The sequence below is a fragment of the Diadema antillarum genome, unplaced genomic scaffold, assembly GCF_040938485.1.
Source record: "Diadema antillarum isolate AM-2024a unplaced genomic scaffold, OU_Dant_1.0 seq00000239_RagTag, whole genome shotgun sequence".
NCBI classification, from domain to species: domain Eukaryota; kingdom Metazoa; phylum Echinodermata; class Echinoidea; order Diadematoida; family Diadematidae; genus Diadema; species Diadema antillarum.
Genome location: NW_027271286.1, coordinates 967,799 through 992,875, shown reverse-complemented (window position 1 = coordinate 992,875; position 25,077 = coordinate 967,799). Strand labels below are relative to the sequence as shown.

The window sequence follows — 25,077 nt, the reverse complement described above, 5'->3', positions numbered from 1 at the left end:
GAAGTATAGAATTTTTTTTTTTGTCATTAACATGGCACTTGGCAATGCAGCAAGAGTTGCTACATCATTGCAACTTATAGAGAAAAGGAATCGAGGCCTATCTGTGTATGCCTGCAGCCTGGGAGAAATGCTGACCAAATGACTCACCATGACTGATCTTTACCCTGAGTCTAGAACGGGGTTGAGATCACAAAACTCTATGATTATGTGACCGTGCACCTCAAAACGAACAAAAAGTCGCACACACTGATTTTGAGTGAGGACTGAAAATAAGTGAAATGGGCAACATAGCCAATCTTGACTTTTTCATATTTTCTGAAAGAGCAAATCTTCTTCTACATTATGCTAAAATTTGGGATCATAAAACGGGTGGGAAGGTGTCTTTTTTAACAGTTTATCTCAAACATTTTTGGTAGAATAGTGTGATTAGGTGTGTTTTCAGAGTCCCTTTTTCATTTCTAAAAAAAAAAAAACCCTTGTACACACTCTTCACTTTCAACTCTAATAACTTTTGAAAGAATAGTGCTACTGCTTTGAAAGTTGGCATTGATTATGGACAGAATGTGTTAATGAGGCATGCCTAATTTCAGATTAATTTGATAATCTCTTCATTGTTGTTACTCGGGTGGTTTACTTCCTGTTTTTTGTCCCATTCATCGCACAGCCAGTTTGGTAAAGATTAAGCGCTTGAATAGACACTGTACTTCAGAGCCTCTTTTCTCAGTTCGCACTTTTCCTGAGTTTGTGCTTTCTTTCCAATATTTCGATAGTTTAGGGGAGTCCATTTGACTTGAGTTATACATCATTTAAAAGCTTAAAGTCTGCTCTTTCAGAATAAAAATTCATGCCTGGCGACTTTTTGTTTGTTTTGTGGTGCAGGGTAACATACCGTTGAGGGTGGAGTTGACGCGAAGAAAACGCAGAGGGAGCCATGCACATGCTGCAAATGTACTGAATATGCATTAGCCCTTCTTACGCTTGGTACCCTATTCGCGCTCCACTACAATCCATCTTCAACGACATGGCGGCCGCTGAAGTGTGTTTCGACTTTTCCAAGTCGAGAGAAAAGTACCTGGTAAGACGTCGTAATGTACAATTGATTTCTAGGTTCGATTAAATTATTTAACCACAGATTAATTTTGAGGCTTTCAACGTATATAATAAAGATATAAAGGCTAATACAGGTAGATTTCGTCCCGTTGATGTTATTGATAGTGGGATGCGTCCTTTCTAACGTTACAGTCCCATTCTTTGAAAAGCGCGTTACGTTCTGGGGCAATGCACTGCTGGTTGTGCACTGTGTGTGGAGTGCATTGGCATTGCCAGTGCAGTGGCAGGCAAGGAAGGGGAATCGCATTCGTACTGTCGTAGCTACAGCGTGCATTAGAACTGTGTGCATGTTATAGTGTAGATTTTGCACATATCAGCCTGCAGACAAACTCTTACGAGTACGGAAGTAGTTAGATCTGCTGGCAGTAATGTCCAACACATCAACACTCTGTATACTTGGGTGACCCGCACCTCGTCATAGTTAATGTTTGCGCATATTTGAATCACATTTCGCCACTGAAATTCTTTGAAATTCATCTAACATACAGGAAAAATGCTGAAATTTCCAATGGAATCACAAGCTCACTGATCGATATCGAAAATTTGCAGCTATCGTCGTCAAACGCGAACGATGCGAAAAAGTTGCGCGCTAGGGAAGGGGCCCGCAACTCGTCACCTGCGCTCCCATAGACAAAGCACGTAAAAGACGTGTGCGGGTGACCGTGATGCTCCCATAGACATACACGTAAAAGATGCGTGCGGGGACAGTGGTGATACTTTACACGTAGTGTCCTATTTTGATTAAAATTTCAGATTTTCGCGAAAAACTGTTCGGTTTTTTCCAAAATTTGCTTGGTTGTGGTAGCCCTGCCAAGTTTCAAGCGTACTGAACACAGTCCCGGGCATAAATTTTTGTTTAGTGCGCTTAAAACAATTTTAAGCGGGGTGACGGTATTCGGGCCCCTGACGAGGTGCGGGCACCTCACTATACATTAACTCTAACATTTTAACAGATTAACGTCAGTTCGGGCAACCTCAGAATTCGGAAGTTTTCATAGATTTTCGGCTTTCGGCACGCATTGGCTAACAACGGCATGCTTCTTCTTACCTACATGTAGCTAACCACTCTCACCCATAATCACAATTCTAAACTGCTTTCAAAGGAACTCGCCCTACTGTTTGACAGATATTCCACAATCCACACATCAAGGTATGTAAAATTCGAAAAAAAAAAGTTGATTTTGATATGAATTTCTGAGATTTTTCCTTGCTTTGCACCGTCAATCTCCCTGCCTCGCATGAGTGCTGTGTAGCAATATGAAAGCTTGCATGCAGCTGCATTGCCGACGGCCGCTACCGCATCGGACACTTCCAAATTCGGAAGTACTGAGCGCGCTCTACGGCAGGCTTTGGCCAGGACTGCCGATATTGGAAAACTTCCAAATTCTGAAGTTGCCCGAACTGACGTTGAATTGTTGAAACTGACACCCTGGCCCCCCTACCCTATTTTATACTATTGTGTGTCAAGAAAGAACTAAGTGTAAGGCATCAGACGATGCGCAGTGGTTTTGCATTCTTCAGTTGACTTCACTGGGGATTTGAAGATGTCAAAATATTACTGAAAAAAAAGAGATAAAAAACAAGATTATCAGCAAAACAATGGTACCATAGGTTATAAATGCACATTGGAAAACCATTAATTACGTGCATTTCACACGTATTGTCAATAGAGGGTAGGGGTGTTGGTTTCAAAATACGGCGCAACTGAATGCATCAAAACAACCCATGCGTTTGAAGCAGTTATCTTAGATCGTGTAAAGCAAATCGCATTTTCAATGTGCGCATGTGAATTCAGAGTATTTTCTGTACATGTGAGTAAAATTTCAGGCAAATTGTGAGATATTTTAAGTGCCATATATATTGATAGAAAAACGTTAGGGTGTTTATGTGTTGGACATCCAACTATACATGGTATCGACTCCAGACAATGATCAGTGATGAGTACAGAGTAGACCATTGGCCTTTAACGGTTATAATGCCATAATAGCTAGTGATATTGACATCTTTGCTCTCATGGTTGTATGTAGAGTTCTATAAGCAATTCATCTACTTTCACTGCACTTTGTTTTGCCAACAGGAACATTTGGAGTTGTCTCACAGGGAAAAATCTGCCAGCAGTCTTCAGAAATGTTCAGAGAGTCTTGATGGCAGGTTTGTGGCAAACTGGCAACATGTGATCCTTTAGCTCCCTAAATTGGCATCACCTTCACTTCATTAGAGTTTTATACGTGTAGTTGTTTAAGTATTATTCACATGTGATGTTAATTCCCTAAATTGGCAACAATTCCCTAAATTGGCAACTCCTCCACTTCTTTAGAGTTTAAAATTATTATTTTTTGGTCAGTTATGATGATGTGATTTTGCTTGTAACAAAAGATCTACGGTTCAAAGTGAACTAACTGTAAGCGAGGTCACAGTTTAACACGGCGGGAAATCTTTCATCAGATAATGTTGTTTTGATTTGTTTTTTTATATGGTTTTTATGCTTTGTTAGTAAAATCATTGTGCTTGATAATTTTTTGTTCTCCAGACATCTGACTGTAGAAAGCTAGTTACTGCTTTTAATGATGCTGCTGCATTACCGTAGCTTAATTGTTGGTAACAACTCTAACCCTGCACTATTGTAGAAATATTTATGAAAAGCATTTGCTCTCATTTGGAGTTCTAATGAAAAGTGTGTTAGTCTGTGTTGGGATAATGATTCTGACTCGAGGTGTCGCTTTCTCTCACTGACGAAAGACTGATAACGTTATCATGATGAATGAAGTATGTAGTATATTTATTAAAATAAAGGATTGCTGAAAATTAAATGTTGATTTTTTATTGGCAAATTATTTTATTGTGGCAGTGATGGAGAGAAGAAGACAGCATTAGACCAAGCTTTCCGGGACTATGTCAAGAAACTAGTGGTGAGTAGTGAATACATTGCAGTGTACAGTCTATCCTTTGCTTTTCTTTTCTGTGCGTAAATAAACGTCATCTACATGTATTCAGTCAGTCAAAAGTTGGGTCCTCGTGCATGCACATTAAAGTTTCTGTGATGTAAGGTACATGGAGATTGCTATGATATTGATATTTTTCATGTAGTGCTATTTCAAATTCAGGACACACACATTAGCATTGTAGATATCCTGCCTAATGATTTTTGTTATGCTTTGATCTTGAAGAAGCTCTGCAAGTAACACATCTCCCACCAATGTTGAAATAAGGTACTCACATGAAGACTGAGTTCTTATTCACCCAGGCCGCGTTTATAAGATTTTGCGTGCGTAGAATCACTGTTTTGAAATACTGTTTTGAAACACTGTTTCAAATCATAGTTTTGTCAGGAGAGCGTTTATAAGATTTTTTCTCCGAGCGTGTTGGGGCTCTCGCTCAGACTGTGCCATTGCGCAACTCACTCTGCGCAGTTTTCTTGCCAAAAGGTCAAACAGGGTGCGCGCAAGGCATTGTGACGTCATTTAAACAGTGTTTGAGATCGCAGTTGCGTTTATAAGATTTTTGAAACACTGTTTTGAAACGCACTATTTTTTGTGTTTCAAAACAGTGTTTCAAAACAGTGTTTCAAATCACGGTTAGCGTTTATAAGATCTTTTTTCTTGCTAGAAACACTGTTTGGCCAGAAACAGTGTTTCAAAACACAGTTTCTGGCCAGAAGAAAAATCTTATAAACGCACCCCCAGAATGTTCATATGAATAGTGTTGGTCTGTCATTCAAAGAAGTGCACTGCAAAGTGATCCTGTATTATTAACATGACAGGACATAATGCACAGTACTGAACATATGAATGTATAGGTCCCTACATACAAATAGAAAAATGATGGTGAATTTAACTTGTTGAATTCACCATCTTGGTTTAACCCTAAAGGGGCCGTGCTTTTTTGGCTATGCTCAGACCGGGGGGGGGATGGGATGGATTCCGCGCCCCCTCCCCCCCCCCCCCCCCCCCACCCCCGAGATCTCAGCCATCGGTGGTGCGATCGCGATGAAATTTTGCATGCGTGAGACCCGCATCATAATCTACAAGATTGTGTCATAAGATTTTTTGGAAACAATCAATTTCTAATTTTAATTAATTAATTATGCAAATTAAGCTCAAGATCATATTTTAGCCTAATTAAAAGCATTGAGAGTCTACTTTTTGATCTGTAAATCTGTTTTAGCATATTCAACAATTGTACATCACAAAAACTTCCAAAACTCATTTCAATTCTTATATACTTTATTGTTTTCAGAATTTCTTATGTATTTCCTTGTTTTTCAACTTTTGTTTTTTCTTTGTTTTTTCATTGGAAATTGTCACTGACCACTTTTCTACCATAATTAGCACAAAACTAATCAATGAAAGTGATTATTTGTAAAAATAATCAGTTTTTTATTACTTTCATGACAGAGCACTGTTTTCCATAGGAAATGTACACAAAATCACAAAATTGTGCCCGTTTTGGGGCAACATTCCGTTATAAAAACGGTGCGTGGCTTCGCAAAAGTATGCGCGGATGTCGCAAATTTGGTCTCAAAAGTTGCACGAGACTTGAACAAACAAAGTCAAGAAGCCTCGCGATGAGGCCTTCTCGCGTTAAAGAATTATAGCGTGAAACCCCCGGCCTTCTTAATATCGTCAAAATGCCTAGAACATGTCAGCTAAGAGGATATGATTTTTTTTTTTTTTTTTTTTTTTTTTTAATGTAACAGTTACTTTGCCACCTTGATAGCATGAAATTATCAACATTTGCTTTGGTCACTCCAACATGCTAATAGGTGTCAAATGCCAGCTGTGATGAGTACACATCCCTGGTCAGTCTCTCGACGGAAGCCGTGGAGGCAGGAATTTGCTCCGCTGCTACGCCATTCCTTCTTCTGACAGATATCTTTGACTCGGTCACCATCAGCGTGTGCGCTGATGTCTTCAAGTTTGTGGAGGAGAATGTCGCTACCTGGAAACGGGTAAATGATGCTGATGATGATGATGATGATAGCGATATTGATAGTGATGAAGATGATGATTTTGATGATGATGATGATGATGATGATGATGATGATGACAATGTGATGATGGTTATGATGTTGGTGATGGTGATGTTGATAGTGATGCTGAAGGTGAAAAGAAGGAGATGGCGATGATGGTGATGATGATTGTGATGATGATGATGGTGATGTTGATGATGATTATGATAGGTGGTGGTGGTGATGATGATGATGTTGAGATGTAGATTAATGTATCACTTGAAATTTGAGCAAGTTCGTGTTTGATTTTGAAATTATTTTACTTTTGCTTTGTTCTGTAGGGGTATTACACTAGGAATATAAAGTGTATTTGTCTAAGACATGGACTTTAGGAATATAAAGGTTTCTGTTAACTGGATAAGAAAATTGATGTATTCTCTGTTCTTCTAATTTGAAGTTACCTTAAGACATGAGTATCAATATATTTTGATGAAATTTGGTAAGCTTCAGTTCCATTCATATCATGAAATCATTTCTGTTTTGTTTTTTAGACTGAATTCTACTCCTCTGGGAAAAACTACATCTTACGAATGTGTAACGGTGAGTACAGTAAAGTCATTAGGACCAGATGCTTCCATTTTAGCATGCACTTCATCTAATGTTTTCATTACTTTATAAATATCATGCATGTGTTGGATGTCCCGCAATTAAGATACACCTATTTATCTTGTTTCCATGAAATAACACATTTTGCTCCATGTGATTTTCAGTAGTTGTATTATTGATTAATGCTTGCTATGTTTCTGCTCAAAGAATATACAGTTAGCAGCACCAATATAACTATATTACCTCATCCTGTCTTTATTTGTTCCTTCTCTGATGAGAAGATGCCTCCATGTCCGCTTATCTGTTTGAATGTCGCTCTCTCGCAGACTTGTTGCGCAGACTGTCGAAGTCCCAAAACATGGTGTTCTGCGGCAGGATCCAGCTTTTTCTGGCAAGATTCTTCCCTCTTGATGAGAGGTCAGGTAAGGCAGAATCATATCTGCTATTTTTGTGCCCCTGCCCCGAAGGTTGTCGGATGCATTATTCTGCCTTGGTAATCAACTGGTTTAGTGTCACACACTTTCCATCTCCAAGATATTTGTGTGTGTTTATAGTGGACCTAGTTTCCTAAGAGAAACATAATTAAAGAAGAAGGAAAATAGAAATATATTGTGGTGTGATATTCAGACGGCATAATCAGTGCCAATTACATGCTTTTTGTCAGTCAAGAATTTTGATGCCATATAAGTTTATAATCTTATTTCCTAGACTGTAATACATGTGTCTTGTCACATGATACATGTTGACATTTGAAGAAAAGTGCGTTTTTTGTTCCTTTATAACAAAAATATATATATTGGTCTCATGTTGTTACTGTGTTAGGAATTGATTCATTTGTTTGCTTGTCCTTTTTTTCATGAAGTATTTCGACAGCTTACAGTACCTATTACAATCTTTGGCTATATTCCCTTGAAATATATAAAAGTGCCTTTAAATGTAGCATTTAATGCATTGGAAAAACTTTCACTGTTGAATCAAAAGCAGTAGATACAGAGTACCGAGTGTTAGGACACATTTCATGAGTTGTTGTTTTTACTATTAATGTTGTTGTTGTTGTTGTTGTTGGTGGTGGTGGTGGTGGTGGTGTTGTTATGACTACTACTACTACTACTATTATGATTGTTGCTCTTTTTGTGTGTGTTCTTGGTATCATTACTGTGTGTTGTTGTTCTTGTGTTTTGACAGGTCTTAACCTGATGAGCAACTTCCACGTGGACAATGTGACGATTTACAACAAGACAAAGTTGGAGGGTCCCCTCAGAGCCAGGCTTCTGCAGGTAGCTCTTCAAACTGGCAATCAACAGAGATGGCTATCATTGGTTTAAAGGCTCCTTTTGAAAAGTCTGAGCTGTATGGTCCTATGTATTTGATAGAGTTTGTGATATTTACCTCCGCCAAGGGAGGAGGTTATGTTTTCGTTACTGTTGGTTTGTGTGTTCGTGTGTTAGTTTGTCCGTGTGCAAAATAACTCAAAAAGTAGTTAACAGATTGGGATGAAATTTGCAGGAATGGTTGAGAATGACACAAGTAACAAACGATTAACTTTTGGTAGTGATCCAAGAATTTATGGGGAATTTGTGAAGGATTTTTGATATTTTGGCAGGTAGGGTCAATGAACTTGGGAGTTCAGGCTGCGCGTATTTGAGGTTTGCATGCGCGCACTAAAGTGCGTGCTCTAGTTTCTGCTAGGGCGAGGCGAGCCGTGCAGCTGAGGGTTTATGACGTAACAAAGGCTTCTATATTGGGAAATCAGGCGACTTTCAGCACACAATGCTATAAGTACGTATGGGTAGAAATCACTGATATCTCTATGGAAGAACAAGATCAGTGGTGGAAATGAGCTGCATGCCTGGCGGAGGTTTGCGCTCTCAGAGTGCTTTCTCTAGTTTATAAATGTATAGCTTTGAAAATATAGGGGAAAAAGCATCTATATAGATGCATTTTGTAATTCATTTGCCTCAAGGAAGGCATATTGCCTGAATGAAGACAATTTGTTTTTGTACAATACCAATAAGTGGTTATAGATGTTCCTTCTGCTGTTGCTTTCTGTTTGGTAAGGTTGATTGCTCCATCTATGTATTATCGCAAACACCAAGTGGTAAAGAAGAAACAAGCCTTGGATTTGGAGGACAAAACAAACAACTCGTCTTCATCCATGCGAGTTTGTTGTGCTCCTTTAGCCTCAGATGGAGCGTTACTTTCAGAGGAGCATGTGTTTGCTTGTGTTTCATGTATTCCTAATCATGTTGTTACCATAGTGATGGTGTATACTCTCCCTCGCTAGGGAATCGACAAGCAGGACTCCATGGACTTTGAGGAGGGTGAGATGGGGGACACGCCCTCCTTCACCCCAGTGGACTACCAGCTCTACCGGAGGTTCTGGTCGCTGCAGGATTTCTTCCGCTACCCACAGCAGTGCTACACCGCGGATAAGTGGAAGGAATTTGCAAATGTAAGTTCTGGACATCACATCGATTATTTATATTCAACACCTTCAATGGGGCTCACATTAATTTGAGGTCTGTAGCATAATCTCTTACTGCATCATGCCTGTAATCATGCATATGACACGAAGAGATTGTGGAAATTGGCACAGAATTATGGCTCATGCAACTTTGGATGGAGATGATGTAACAATACCTGCACCTGAGACCTTAATCTGGAAAGGATTTCTCAAATGAAGTAAAACAAAAGACAAAAACAATGAAAAATATGATAAATTTTTGGGAAAATGAAACCACTGAACTGAATTTCTACATATTGATCCTTACAGTTGTATGCAAAAATACTTCAGAAACGGATATTATTATGAAGGTCCCCATAAGGTCTTCATACCTACTGTACCAGACAAGAATAATTTCGAAGGATGTAAATCAGCTACTGTAAACGTGGAAATTTTCGCGGTACATTAATTTTCGCGGATTTCGCGCTACGTTCGGCTAGCGTGAACTAAAAAACGCGCCAATATATCTTCGCAACTTTCTATGCACATTTTGAACGGGCTGAATTGTGTGCGCTTCGTCGCTGATACTGCTACGTAGTACAGACATGTGTGCGCATATAGCAGTATCATCGCACGCACCGCACGCACCGCATGCACCGAGCCCACGGCCGATTGGTGTGCTACATCCCTGCGACTACAGTACTAGTACTTGATTGTACCGTTCGTAGAGGACACTAGCAAAAGTAGTATGCCAACGCCTTTTTTTTTTCCATATATGTGTGAAGCCTGTTTGAGTCTATCTAAATTTTTTTGTTTCACCTGTCAGAATTTTTTAGTCTTAAACAGACTTTCTGATTTCATTTTGATCGCCACGTCACGTTCCTCTGTTCGGTGTCATGTGAAATATGAAATTTTGTATTTTGAATAATCTTTTTGATATGAATTTAGTGTTTTGTATAATAGTAGTATACTTTTTTCATATGTGTAAGATCTGAAAGTTTTTTAAGTGTTTTAATATGAATATGATTATATATATATATATATATATATATATATATATATGTATATATCTTTTTGACAGAGAAGAATATAATCAATGTTTTACTGAAAGTTATATCGCCCATGCACTCTGTGTTTTTGTTATTCAAGTTCAGCCTTTTGCAGGCACGCCGAAACTTTCTCTTTTTGATATAACACTCAACTTTGTTACAAATCGCATGTGGATTCATTATTGTTAAGGTTGGTTTTTTTTCTCTCTCTCTTTGTAATGATGTGTTTGATTATGGGCCTTCCATTCATTCATTTATTTCTGATTTCATCTCAATTTTTTTTTCATTTGCCAGAATTTTTTAGTCTTAAGCAGATTTTTTAGATCAGTTTAATTGCCATATTATGTTCCTCTGTCCTGTGTTATGTGAAATAAGAAATTTTTTATAGTTTGAGTATTTTTTACTGATATGAAACCAGTGTTTTATATAATACATTGCAATAGTATATTTTTGATGAATGTATATTGATTTTATTTATTTTTTAAATAGAGACTAAAGGGTATTTTGTTTTTTAATGATGAAAAATAATAATGTGTGATTATGATAAGGATAATTTCAGGGAATAAGAAGAGGTTGAAGGAGTGAAAGTGAAGATGAGGATGGTAAAGTTTATAAGGAGGGGTAAAAGAGAAGATGGAGGAAAAGAAGATGAGTAGATGAAAAGAAAGTTGTTTTTTTAGTAAGGTTATTTATCAAACAAAAGAGATTATTTATGCAAATAAGAACAGAGATGTGAATAATTGTATTTTTTGTTTGTTGATGGTAAAGGTCAATTTTATTGTGCAATAGTTAATATTTCTAATGTATGTTTGTATATTTGAATGTATTCATGATGATCTTCGTAAAATGTCCGCAATTCAGCCTCCTGGCTGCAAGAGATGTTATTTAATAAATACCTTTCAATAAATAAATAAATAAATAAATAAACTAGTACTACAGTACATGTATCGAGTAAAATACATGTACTACGTAGTTGAGCGCTTGTACTCGCACTCGCGCCGCTCGCTACGTCGCTTATCGTACGCTGGCATAGCAAGCTATAGTAGCAGAGGCCGCTCTGGATGAAAACAGCGACTGTGTATTAACCTGCTGCGGAGCGCGAATTTAAGAACCCGCGTATATGTTTTCGAGCCGCTCAGCGCGAAAAATTAATCGCGCGAAAATATTGACGTTTACAGTAGTTGAAAATGTCCATGTTTCATTCGTTCATCCTTTCCCTCTTTCATTCTATCTCTTTCTTTTATTCTATATATCTACTTACTCATCTCTCCCTATTCTCCATGTTCTATCTGTCTGTCCTTCTGCCTCTCCTTTCTTTCTATCTGTGAACATTTCTCTGTTCTCCCTTCTATCATTCTCTCTGTCTCTCTATCTGTCTATCCCATTTATTCATCTGTGTATCACCTGTCTATATATCCATCTATCAATCTATCTGTCTATCCATCTATCTTTCTATTTATCTATTCATCTATGTACATATCTATCTATCCATATATCTATCTGTCCATCTATCTATCTATCTGTCTAACTATCCATCTATTCACTTGTCCATTTATCTATAATTTATCTATCGATCCATCTATTTATCCATCTATCTTCTACTTGCCCTTCTATCTATCCATCAATCTATCTATCTATCTATCTATCTGACTATCTGTCCATTTTTCTATCTTTCTGTCTGACTGTCACATCTCTCTCCCTCTTTCCTTATCTGTCCTTCTGTCTTTCTTTCCTCCAGAATACCACGGCCGTCCTGGACGCCTTCCAGAGCATGAAGCTGGACGACGTGGTGGCCAGTAAGAAGAAGAAGCGCCACCACCACCACCACCGTTCCTCGGCGGAGCAGCAGAGGCAGGAGAAGCAGGCCAGGAGGCTGTTACAGCAGCAACAGATGGACACTACCAATTCTGACCAGCAGGTGGTCTTTGCCAAGTATCTCACCAGCGAGAAGGTAGGTTTGGGCACGACTCCCTGCTTACTATTTGGAGAACGGCTCTCAAGCCCTTCTCGCAGTAGTTTCATTTTCTGTACCTTTCCTGTTTTATAATGGGCCTTAGGATGTTGTTTTAATGGAAAAGTGATTAAGCCCACGCCATTCTATGGCACCCAACATCCCCCCCCCCCCCGCCACACACACACACACACACACACACACGCTACCACCCACTCCACCAAGAAGAATGTGGGGAGAGGGGAGAACAGCCCTAATGATGTTTAAAAGATGGTAAACATTTTAAACATTTGTATTTGCTGGTAACTGAGATGCTGAGGAATGCAGGGGACGTTGATCGGTTTAATACACAGGAGAAAAAAAATTCGTAACTTGAATCATCATTGTAATGGTGATTGCAATTCGTTTTTAGAATTATCGGACCTTACACACGCTCGCTCGAAAACTGTGATTAGAATTCGAATTCTCGAGCGAAGGCGTTACGTAATCCTTGGTAGCTTGTCAATCAAGAAACGTATGATCGAGTGCATGCATGCGGCACGCATATTATCTACGGAAGTGCTTGAAAGGTCACGTAAGCTCCCCCCCTCAAAAGATGTTTTGGAGGTCAAGCATTACACATGCAAATTTCGCACTGTAATATGAGTGAACTTCGCTGGAATTCACCTCCGGACTAGAATTTGAATTCGTGATTGTGATTAGCATTCGTGATTCTAATTTGCTTCCACATGTGCTAAAAATTCGTCATTAGAATTATTTTTCACTGGAATCATCATTCAAATGACGAATTTTTGACCGTGTGTAACCGCTCTTAGTTGCTCAGCTGCATCCTGTAGGGCAACAGATAGGGAAGATTGGCATGAGCGCATCCATGTCACAGTGGCGTATATTTGTGCTAGCTGAAGTGATGATGGTGATGAAGACAAGCCTATGAAGGAATGTATCTTTTGGATTCTTTTTCATTTGGAAATGAATATGCTTTTCAGGTATAGGCAAGACTCGTCTAAAAGTATATTTTGAAAAATGCTTTGCACAGCCTCACATGCGTTCTAATTTCCTGTGTAAATCATTAATCAGCGTAGATTCCCAAATGTACCCATATACAATGTAATACCGAAATATGATATGCTGATGGGGATTGGATAAGAGACTACCCAGGTATCCAGTAATGCTAAGATTTTTTTTTTCCCTACAGCTCTTTGATCTGCAGCTGAGTGACTCCATGTTCCGTCGCTATGTCTACGTCCAGTTCCTGATCCTATTCCAGTACTTGAACCAGCAAGTCAAGTTCAAACAGTGAGTGAGGAGTGAGGAAAGGGTGTAGGGCGAGGGCATGACCAATGAAAAAATTACGCCTTTCATTTCTCAACACTGAATGAAATCTGGGCATTGATCTACAACATGCAGTATCTCCCCTGATGAGAGGCTGTAGAGACAGCCATGACTAATCCATCACAATGCTCTTTCTTCTTCTCTTTCTTCTTCTCCTACGTCATCATTTTGTTTCTTTGTTTTTTCCTCTTTATGTGTTTCTATCCTTTTCATTTTGTTCTTGCTCTTCTTTTCTTTTTTATGTTTTATTTTCTTTTTATCCTTTTTTCTATACTATATTCTCTTTTTTTCTTATGTCTCTTTCTTTTTTAATTTTTCTTCTTTGCTTATGTCATTGTTTTGCTTCTTTTTCTTCTTGTGTTCATTTTGTATCTTTTTTTTCTCCATCTTCTTCTTCTTCTTTCTCCAGAGCCCACCATACCTTGACAGATGAGATGACCCAGTTCATCAAGGACACCAGAGAGAAGGTTTACACCCTGCTAAAAGAGACTCCGCCCTACGGTCAGAAGTTTGCGGAAGGGATAGACGTAAGAATAACCCTCCTTATTTTCACCGGTCAGTCATAAATTCAACCCTTCCCAAAATGTATTGTCATTGGTATCGAACGAGGTCCAGCAAATTAAAACATGATCGGAGCACAGGGGTTTGTTTACGTGGGTAGCAAACAAAGTATACACCAGGTACCTGTTAGCTGTCATACGAGGCAGGGGATTTAATTCAAAAGCCAAAAAAAAAATTCATAGTATTGTGGCTAAGTGGACACATGAACATGCTTTTCTACTACTATCACTATGCCTTTTCACTCATAGTGGATAATTGAAAACATGATTATATGTAACCACGGCTCTATGTACAACAAACCAACAGACACTGATTAAACCATTGTTACTATCATTCTTCTTCTCTTTCTTCTTCATCTTCTTCCACTTCTTCTCAATGACATCACTGTTGTTATTATTGGTAGTAGATGCAGTAGTACACTATAGTAGTGGTACTAAGAATTGTAGCATCATCATAAATTGCCACCAATTATCTTGTCTAATGCAGCACATACTGAGCCGAGAGGAACACTGGAATGCCTGGAAGAATGAAGGCTGCCCCAGCTATGTCAAGGAGAAGTGAGTTTTAATTACAAAGTAGTTTGGGTGAAGGAGTCTTTTTTATTTGAGAGTTATGATGAGAAGACAAATTGAGGGATTTCAGCATTTTATTTCAGTCTAGCAGCTGTCTCTTGTATATGGATGGGACTGCAAAGATAGACATACAAGCAAACAGATTGATGATAAATGAATAGATAGAGGGATGGATAGTGTCATGTGGGTTTACTCAAATAAGGATAACTTCACACCTGCCATGTACAGTTACCTCTCAAGGTTTATTTCCAATAAAATTCAATTCACATACAAAAGATTATTTGACCAGTCAATCCATTTCTATAGCACTCTCGTCCATTCAAATCTCTAAATTCCAAAAATTGAACCAATGTAAAAGTCAATATCAAAATCTCACTTTTACTGTTTAAAAGTGCATCACCCTCTTAGAAAATAAACACATCAGTTGACACTGTCTTGACCTCAAACCATTCCACTCAAAGGTCACTGACCTAACCTCAATTATTCTCACTTAGAGAAATTCAAGCTTAATTCACAAATTGACTTCCCTTTGCTTGACTTCCGTCTCATGTATACAGCTCATATGAGATGCTGTTTCTGTTAAACAAATAAGTTTGGCTTTAACTCTGGTCCACAGCAAGTCCTGAGCTGACTTGACTCTGTGCGACCTCTCTGATTCTGAGTCAATCCAAATTTATCAAAATGTCCAGGTCCTAATCTCACCTGACATCTAAAACTCTATCTCTTCACGTCCACTATCTACATCGTGCCCACCCAACAGGGCCACCACAACTCAATTGACAGTCCTGAATTGACTTGTCCTGAAAATTTGCTAATTCTGGCTCAGAATCACTGCCACATCTTACTTCATAATCTCGTTTAAGTCTTAAACCCAGTCATCACACTTTAAAGCCACATTCTCCATTGATTTACCTGAAACAGACTTGACCTGAATACATTATGCATATTATGATTCAACTCAATAATGACCAATGTTACATCTGGGAATTTTGGTATTTCATACTTATAAACCACTTGAAAATTTCACAACAACCTGGGTCTCAATAGGTACAAATCAAATATATCTCGGTGTATTTGAGTGTATCTCATCTCACTACTAGTCTTTGAAAGTTTGTCAGACTTTTGCAAATACTTCTGCTCTCAAATGCGAATGTGTATCGAATGTATACATCACCATGATCTGGCCTCTGTAAGTCTATGGACGTGTCCACTGGTCTCGCTAACTAACGATGTAACCACGCGACTCTCACTACCAACGCGAGATGGCTATCGCGATAACTCGTCTGACCTCACATGCACGTTGTCTCAGCAACATGGAGACTCAAGGCCATGCAATCCCAGCTTAAGTGCATCACCCAAACTCCAGTCCAGTCCGTAGTGCGACACGGAAACTTCTGTTCCGTCCTTAGTGCCATCTATAGTAATGATAGTCATAATTCCAACCACATTTCCTACCAAAATGTCTTATGGTTTTATCATTCAGAATGAGATACACTTATGTAAACATAAGCATTGCACTAATGGGTGTTTAAGGTCCCCAAGCAATGACATTCAAGTTATAATACATCAAAATTTAATGACCAACCAATAAAATTATTCCTACCTCACATTTTCACATTTAAATCTGACATACAAAAGTGCACAGCAAAATTACACTTATTCATAAGTTCTACGAGCATAAGGTTTGTCCACAAATATCAAATACTTCATCTGACCTTGTCAATGTAATATAAATAACTGTAATTACTGAAAAGCTGAACTCCAGTTTTCTCAATTTACTTTATAATTACATAAGTGCACTTCACAACAGTCTTCACCTTTCATATAAGACCTTTAATATTTGTCACTTGTAAATTCGCTTATAATTTCATTGTTTTTCACCTTAAACTCCATTGTTTCTAGTGAAGAACAAAGTCAAGATAAAACTCACCGATGGTGACCAAAAATTGCTCAAATACAGCTTACAAACTGCAAAACCAGCTCCAACTCTGCTGGCAGGTTAGCAGCCTTCCTCAACCCAGTGCAGTAGTTTACAGCTGCTTAAATTAAATTTCTCAGAGAAATAACTGCATGTTGCAAAGTAGACTGTAGCGTGTGACAGCTCTAGAGAACTCTGTCCACTCAACATGGCAGCTAGGGTGTGTCTGACTGCTTCTAATACACCCCTCTACCAAGGTACAACCAAATGGCCAACTTCAAACCAGCCAAAACCAGTTCTCAATACACCTGCATTACCAAGTCTCTATACTGTGTAGTGTGTACTTCACTACACTGACATACAGGTTTCAATCATCATCATGTTAATTAGTTTCACCATCAATGGCACTTGAGCATGTTCACCATGAATGGCACTACTCATACACAATACAAGTGTTTACTCATAGTTGCAATCCAATAAACATGTGTTGGACATACTAATCTTATTAATTTGTTAAAAATAGACAAAACAGAGCAGTGTGAATTTCAAAATTGTCACTTTCATTGTGATAGATAGATTAAAGATAGATAGAGGGATGGATAGATTAAAGATAGATAGATGGAAGATGAATAGATAGATTGATTGATAGACCAGTAGATAGATACATGTAGATAGGTAGATAGATGGATAGATAGATAGATAGATGGAAGATGAATAGATAGATTGATTGATAGACCAGTAGATAGATACATGTAGATAGGTAGATAGATGGATAGATAGATAGATAGATGGAAGATGAATAGATAGATTGATTGATAGACCAGTAGATAGATACATGTAGATAGGTAGATAGATGGATAGATAGATAGATAGATGGAAGATGAATAGATAGATTGATTGATAGACCAGTAGATAGATACATGTAGATAGGTAGATAGATGGATAGATAGATAGATAGATAGATAGATAGATAGATAGATGGATTGACTAATGGATGGATAGATAGATTGATACAGGCATAGACATAAAGATAGGTAGGCAGGTAGGTCATGGATGGAAAGAGAGAAAGTTGAGAAACTAAACAATTTACACCCAGTTATTGAAGTTGGCAGCATTGTCAGTAATGTTAGTACCATTCAATCCAGGAGATTACAGCTGTTCCTATCATGGCATACCTTGGATGCGCTGCAAATGATCATAATTTAGTAAATCAGACGGGAAGGTGAGTGGTACATTAATGTTTTGAGTTGACAGATTTGTTTTACTCAATTTCCTTTTTTACCCCCCAGCAAAACTTCAAAGTGTATATGATATGAAAACTTGGCAAAGAATAATGTTGGTGTCAGTTACCTGGCCTGAGTTACCCCATACTTATGACTATTGATAAACTTATGAGGTTTTGCTTGAAGTCCTTGCAATGATATTAATCTCTACAGCTGTCAAATTCAAGTACACTGTACATGTACGTAAGTTTCTGTCTCCCTATATTGCTTTGGATGACATTAAGAGCAATCTTTAGTTGAGTGTAAGCCCATTTTGTCTAAACTTTTCTATTCATTTTTGTTGCTATCGCTGTTTTTTGCAGAGGTAAAGCTGAGCAGACTCGTCCCAGACCAAGGTAATGAAATCAGTTTCATCACTATTACCAATTGAAAGAGAGAGAGAGAGAGAGAGGAAAAAAATTTGAACCAGTACAGAACTCGACGAAATAAAATTGTAAGAATAGAAAAGAGAGTTTCGGCATATCTTTGTACCTGACTCGTGATTTTTGACAACTTGCTACCAGATCATGCAAACTCGCCACCATTGCATAGCATTTGCTGATTTTGAACATGAAAAATTACATCAAGTGGTGACTCTGACCATTTCAACGAGGCGAAAGAGAAGTTAGAGCAGGCCAGTGGGCAGGAGATTTGAGAGAATTTAATGATAATGAGAGAAAGTTTAGCATTTGAAGCTTTTGGATAATCTGTGGGTGCGTCATTAATCTCTTTAGCACTTCATTTTTAGGTGGCAAATGTTTGTGAAAACTCACATGTACAACCTTTGCTTAGCAGGAAAATTATTAGATTAATAAACAAAATTATGTAGAACATTGTTTTGAGGGAAAAGTATGTTCAATACTTCTTTGATTTGTGAGTTCTTCTCTCCTTGTATTTGATGCCAGTGTAAGATAGTATGTTGGGGTCAGGTTATTGCATTCACTTTTCTGGGCATTTCATCACGCTGCCCTCGTTGACTGTAACATACACACTGTTCTTTTCTGCCTGTAGAGGGCGCAAGAGGACGCTGGGAGAGGAGTTGAGCATGACCGGTGCGGACAAGAAGGTCGACATGGGGAGCCCCGAACTGACCAAGCTGTGGAACGTGTATCCTAGCAACCTGGAGGCGTGTGCGTCAGATGATAGGTGCGCTGAAATGACATGAAGATATGATAAAACCAAAGTCTGTTGAGTGTTTGCATTTCAGAGAAAGCTAGATACCATAGTTTTGAATGCTGTACGTCCATTGCTTGGCAAACCTAATGTATGTGTGTGGTCACTAGCATTAGAAAATGAAGAGATTTACACTTTCATGTGTGTGTGCGTGTACACTGTAGCTATAATTTGTAAAGCTCTTTCATATGTACTTACTGAAACTCCAAAATCCAAACAGCAGGAACAAAAAAATAAACCAAAGCAGAAATGCCTGTATTAGTTTAACAAAGCTCACACTCTTGTCAAAGTGTGAATGACATTCTCTTTTATTGAGACAATCTATACTGATAGGATTGTATGATCCATATTGTGAATGCTACTTTCTGGATATCTGTGCATGTTCAACCTCCAACCTCATTTTTTTTTTTAATTGAAAAGATATTGTTTGAAAATAATTCAGTTATTCTATGTTACATTTTTTTTTTTCGTGTACAAGCCAATTCCAATCACCCATTTGCACATGGCGTCTTTTCTTCCACAGAACATTACATTGTGAATATGAATGAGGCTAAACTTGTCGTTTTCCCTTTGTCTTTGTCATTTCAAGGATTTTCATCCCCCAAGTCGAAGAGTTTTTCCAGGAGGCCATCGACCAAGCTGACCCAGAAGCGATGATCGAAGCTGAGTATAAGTAAGTTTCCATGGTACCATTCTTTATGTGCCAGCATACATTGCTCATATTCCTTATTTCCACAGCAACTTTCCAAGAGCTCCAGCTTTCCATGAAAGGATAATTGTTCGCATTCTGTCACTCATGATTGATTTGTTTGGTCACCTTATTGCCATGAGGAGAGATGTCTGTGCAAAGCCTGTCGGGGACAACAGAAATTTTACTGTCAGTCTCGACTGCCGAAAGCCGGTGCGAAGTTTGCTCAGTTGCATCCCAAGCATTGAATGTACATCTCGATAGTGTGTAATTGCGCTTGGCTTGTAATCCCTGTAATGCAGCACGTACGCAGCTGCAGAATCACGCGCAACTGGAGGTGACCATAACTCGTGAGTGTACGCTTCGATATACACATTCACTGACGAGCAGTTCTACTCCAGCAGGTCTGCGCAAGTCATGGTTTTCAAATATTCTGTGGACGGTAGGGAATGAAGACTAATTCAAGTGAAGAACACAATATCAGATGAGAGACTCCCTTTAACTATATAATACAATGTCAAGACATGACGAGATGTGCTGGGATGTAAAATGAACTCAGTTTTCACAGGATGGATATTAGTGTTACAATGAAGATTTATGTCAACAGCAAAATCTAATCCAACAAATGGATTATGGATGAGCAGTAGTAACTTTTCAAGGCATATTAAAGTTGTGAATCAGTTTGAATGGCTATTCCATTTATTTTCTTGATCAACCCTCTTTGTTCCACTTGTGGATGCTCTGTTTTCGATGGACTTGTGCGCAGTCAATGCATAGTGACAGTGATGTGGGCAATATATGGATCATGATGATTATGTAGACAATACGTTGCAGTGAACGGTAGGTGTGTCGCATATGCTAAATCTTCACAAAGGGCCTTTAATGTGTACAGCAATCATGTGTGTGGGTAGGATATTTTGAGAAATCTTGTGCCAATTGTGGTTGATCCGCTTGCATTTAGTTTTTTTGCCATCAGATATTGTACACTTTTTGTTTGGCTCTCTTCTTGTTCTGTCTTATTGCATTCTTTTGTGTGTTTCGTCCTGTTTTGCCCCATGCAGAGTGGTGAACAACAGCAACTATGCATGGCAAGCCATCCGGCTGCTGGCCAAGCGCAGTCCCCACTTCTTCCAGACGGTGGCCGTGACGAATCCTCCGCTGAAGACCATCCCGGCCTACCTGGAGTACATGGTCACCAAGATTGCCAAGGAGATGCCCGTAAGCTTTGCCGTCATCATCATTGTTTTTATTTGCAGATGGTGTGGATGATGTTGGTAGTATCATTGCTAATGTTTGTGAATCTGAAGTGCATTGTACGGTGTATGTCTATCACTCATTTTGAAGCTACACTAGTAGTTTGTGAGAGAGGAAAACCAACTGTAAGTAACTATGATTCTTAACCTTTATCAGTTATGTCATAATGACACCTCTCAAGAATAGACAAACCAAGTAATTGTCAGTTTATAACTTCCATTTTGCATCAGTGCATTTTGCTCACCTATATTTGACCCCTAGTATACTTTGAGATGATGATCTAGAATCCTACAGATATAAGTTGAGATAACAATTTGTGAATCTCTTCAAGATGGTTCCTTCGAGGAAGTGAGCTTAGAATAGCATATGGTCATATAAAGAGATAACAACAACTGGTTTTTAGCTCACCTGAGCCAAGGGCTCAAGTGAGCTATTGCGATCGCTCTTCGTCCGGCGTCCGTCGTGCGTCGTGCGTCGTCCGTCGTGCGTCGTCCGTCGTGCGTCGTCCGTCGTGCGTCGTCCGTCGTCCGTCGTGCGTAAACTTTTTACATTTTCATCTTCTTCTTGAGAACCCCATGACCGATTTTCACCAAACTTAGCAGGTAGCATCCCTAGGGGGATAGGATCTCAATTTGTTCAAATGGGCACCATGGCCCACCTGGGGGGCCCCAGGGGGGCCCAAACACCCTAAAATTAAGGAATCTTTAAAAATCTTCTTCTCTAGAACCAGAAGTGATAGGGCTTAAATGATACTATGAGTAAATACATTGAAGACTGTAGTTTCAAGTTTGTTCATGGGGGAATCAGGGGTGCCCCCCTTGGGACCCAGGGGAGGGGGTGGGGAGGGGTTCTAATGGGGCCTAAATTGTACATTTTCATCTTCACTTTGAGATCGCCATGTCTGATTTTCACCAAACTTGGTAGTTAGCATCCCTAGGGGGACAGGATCTCAATTTGTTCAAATGGGCACCATGGCCTACCTGGGGGGTCCCCAGGGGGCCCAAACCCCCTAAAATTAAGGAACCTTTAAAAATCTTCTCTAGAACCAGAAGTGATAGGGCTTGGATGATGAATTTTGACCAAACTTAGCAGGTAGCATCCCTAGGGGGATAGAATCTCAATTCCTTCAAATGGGCACCATGTCCCTCTTGGGGGGCCCCTAGGGGGCCCACCCCTCCCCCCACATTAAGGAATATTTAAAATCTTCTGCTCTAGAACCAGAAATGATAAAGCAAAGTTAATATCATGAGTTTGTACATTGATGACTTTAGTTCCAAGTTTGTTAATTGCAGATCCAGGGCTGCCCCCCCCCCCCCCCCCCCCCCGAGTTGAGGGGGGGGGGGATCCATATGCAGACCTAAAATGTCCAATGTTCTCAGGTAAAAGTGTGTAAGAATGCATGGAAGGTGAAATTGCGATACTCGGGTGAGCGCGTGATCCGCGGGTCTCTTGTTTCTTTTGCTCCACAAAGTTGAATGCAAAGAAGGTAAGCTGAAGTTAACACGAATAACCATCATAAATGGAAAAATGAAAGCTGTACAACTTTAATATGACACATATGCCTGAGAGTTTGTTTGTTTGTTTGTTGTTTATGTGTTTTTCAGAGCTGACCTGTAGCCAGAACTTTGATTTGCTATAGAGTATCAATCCAAGAATTTCGTGCGTAGTGCCAGATGTGGGACTATTATGTAAGGTGCCTATATACAATATGTATATTTGAATCTCTCACACTGTTGTTGCTTGTGTCTGTCCCCAGCAAACGGAAGAGAACAAGGCGGAGGAGTTGAAGACGGAAGAGAACGAGGGAGAAAACGATGAGCTTCTCAAGGCTGGAACTGACGGTAAGATTGTCCCTATCCATGTCCTTCAACTTCCCCCCCCCCCCCCCCCCCCGCTACTTTTGTTCGACAGTTGGCACACATGCTGAAGTGCTTTCTTTGCCAACTAGCCTGGATGTCAGGAACCAATTTGTCAACGAATAGAGATTACCTTATCCCCTAATCCCTATTGTGTCACCATGGCCGTTCTGTCCAGACTAGGGGATATTGCTACACTTGAGTGGGCTTGATACATGTAACTCTTCAACTAGGTCAAGTTATTGTTAGTGATTGAATGCTGATGAAAACGTTTTGTAAGTTTAGCCAAGTATTGGGGCATGTAAAGAGTTATAAAGAAAATTAGGACTGGTCTCATGATAAAGTTGAGTGCCCTGATGTACATGTAGCAGGACTAAGGATTATACTGCACCCTGCATTCAGACACAGACAGACTGATGCTCATTTGGGTAACTGCAAAATGTATGCATGTGCTCCAGTGATGGAGAGTGATGTTGCTGTGTCATTATGTATATGTTTCCATCATGTACATCTGACTGTTTAGAGAGGCGACATGACAGTGATTCACAGACAATGTGACAGGCAACTCCTGTTTTAACGAAGTCCACGGGACTGGAAATTTTCTTTCATTATAAATCTTATCATAACCGAAGAGAATTTTGAATCATTGCCATTAGGGATGATAATTTTGTGACAAGAATTTTTACTTAGTTTTAAAGAAATTTTGTTGTAAATGTGTTCATTGTAACAGGAGTGCCCTGTACTGTGTGAAGCATGATTATGCTAAACTGTATGCTACTGTGCGTGTGATTTCAAGACTAACTTGTTAGTGGGTTCACCGTTAGATGGAAAGAAATTATAATGATTTTGTTATTTTCATCACATCTGTTGGAATGCTTACTGATATTTGTGATTATGTAAGATTATCCATTTGAATCTGAAAATTCTGGCATATTTATGAGTTTTACTTTGTGACTAACTGTTAACGAGCAACCAGCAAATTTAAAAAGCAGATATAGCGTCAACCAATGTGCCATAAATTGGTCATCTTTGAAGGGGGCTCTTTTGTTCATCAAACGTTCTGTAAATGTACAGCACAGAAACCTTCATTCGTATAAAATAACATGAGTGCATAATTTTGTGCAAAATTATTATCAGGGCTAGACAAGACGATGTCTGCCGAGGTGACCGCTGAGCAGCTCTCCTTGGTGGCAGCCAAGATCGGCGACAGCTGGCAGACGCTGGCCTCCGAGCTCGGCTTGAGTGACGACGACGTGACAGCCATCTTGTCAGAGACCTCGGACCAGAAGGAGCAATCGCGGCTGATGCTGCAGCGCTGGAAGGAGGCGCAGGGCGAGGCTGCGTCCCGCGACGCACTCGTTGCCGGGCTGATGGAGAGCGGGCTCGACGACATCGTGGAGTCTGTCTTCAGCGAGGACAAGGCGAAGAAGAAGAGGAAGACCAGTAGCAGTGAGGGCGTGGCAGATGGAGAAGAGGAGGCTGCCATGGAAACGGACTCATGAGTCTCTCAGCTCATCATCCCTTGTTTTACTCATCCGAACTTCAAGGATGTTTAGCCTTTAAAGCTCAAATAATGTTTTCCCCCTTTTAATTGCTTATGCCAAAATACAGTCCACATTCCACAAGTGAGTGTCTATATTGAGCTGAGAATTGCTACCTGGAAGAGGTAAACGAATTAAACTCTGGACCAAGTGGAAACATGCAGCTATTAAATTAGCATCTGTCGACCCCTCCTTCAGATCTTGAGATGCTGTCGTGGATTTTCCACCACTGGGTCAGAAATTAGAAGCTTTGGGCATCATTTCAAGCACGGTAAAAGGATGAAAATGAGCAGGAGGTATAAGTGAATCGTGGGAATTGGCACCTTTGATGGTTGACTGTTTGGATGCCAACCAGGTTATAATGCATGTGGCTTGCAAAATGTGGCTACATGAAGGATAATGGGCGCGGTTACCAATGATGATGGAAATGTCATCAGTGTCAAAGCTTCGTCTCTTGTGCCAAAAACATGTACGACCAGATTTTGTTGGTGACACATGACCAATCCGCGAGACAGCTGTGTGCCGTTTGCATAACAGATGTCCCTACATCATTGTTGTATGACCATAGTTGTACTTTCTATGGAGCATCCAGTCAAAGATAAGCCAAACAATGTGTTGAAGGGGGGGGGGGGGGGGTGGGGGGATGGGGATGGGACTGGGTTGGGCTGAAAGTATTGTACATAGCAAGTTATAAATGAAATACAGCAGACTCTTGATATACTAAAACCTCTTGGGGCCAGTGAAATCGCTTTTTATTTCAGGGTTTAAAAGAACAAAAAAATTCAGAGAAACTCTGTACCCCTTGCCAGAAGA

At 39.5% G+C, this 25,077-nt stretch overlaps 1 protein-coding gene across 1 annotated transcript; it reads left to right on the top strand.

The window, feature by feature from the left end:
* Positions 1 to 1,020: 1,020 nt before the first annotated feature.
* Positions 1,021 to 24,229, top strand: LOC139729422 (THO complex subunit 1-like). The gene is made up of 18 exons (XM_071640348.1): positions 1,021 to 1,075; positions 3,188 to 3,261; positions 3,959 to 4,019; positions 5,873 to 6,058; positions 6,610 to 6,658; positions 6,991 to 7,086; positions 7,850 to 7,941; positions 8,949 to 9,116; positions 11,895 to 12,107; positions 13,303 to 13,403; positions 13,849 to 13,966; positions 14,487 to 14,557; positions 18,076 to 18,108; positions 18,764 to 18,898; positions 19,515 to 19,598; positions 20,675 to 20,831; positions 22,624 to 22,708; positions 23,861 to 24,229. The coding sequence occupies exons 1-18, from the start codon at positions 1,022 to 1,024 to the stop codon at positions 24,223 to 24,225; spliced, it is 2,142 nt and encodes a 713-aa protein (XP_071496449.1). The 5' UTR covers position 1,021; the 3' UTR covers positions 24,226 to 24,229.
* The last annotated feature ends 848 nt before the right edge of the window (positions 24,230 to 25,077 follow it).

Excerpts from the sequence above, each read along its gene's own strand:
- LOC139729422 (XM_071640348.1), top strand. The coding sequence starts at position 1,022 with ATGGCGGCCGCTGAAGTGTGTTTCGACTTTTCCAAGTCGAGAGAAAAG. Across the intron at positions 18,109-18,763 it reads CAGACTCGTCCCAGACCAAG|AGGGCGCAAGAGGACGCTGG; the intron begins GTAATGAAATCA and ends TTCTGCCTGTAG. Across the intron at positions 19,599-20,674 it reads ATGATCGAAGCTGAGTATAA|AGTGGTGAACAACAGCAACT; the intron begins GTAAGTTTCCAT and ends TGCCCCATGCAG.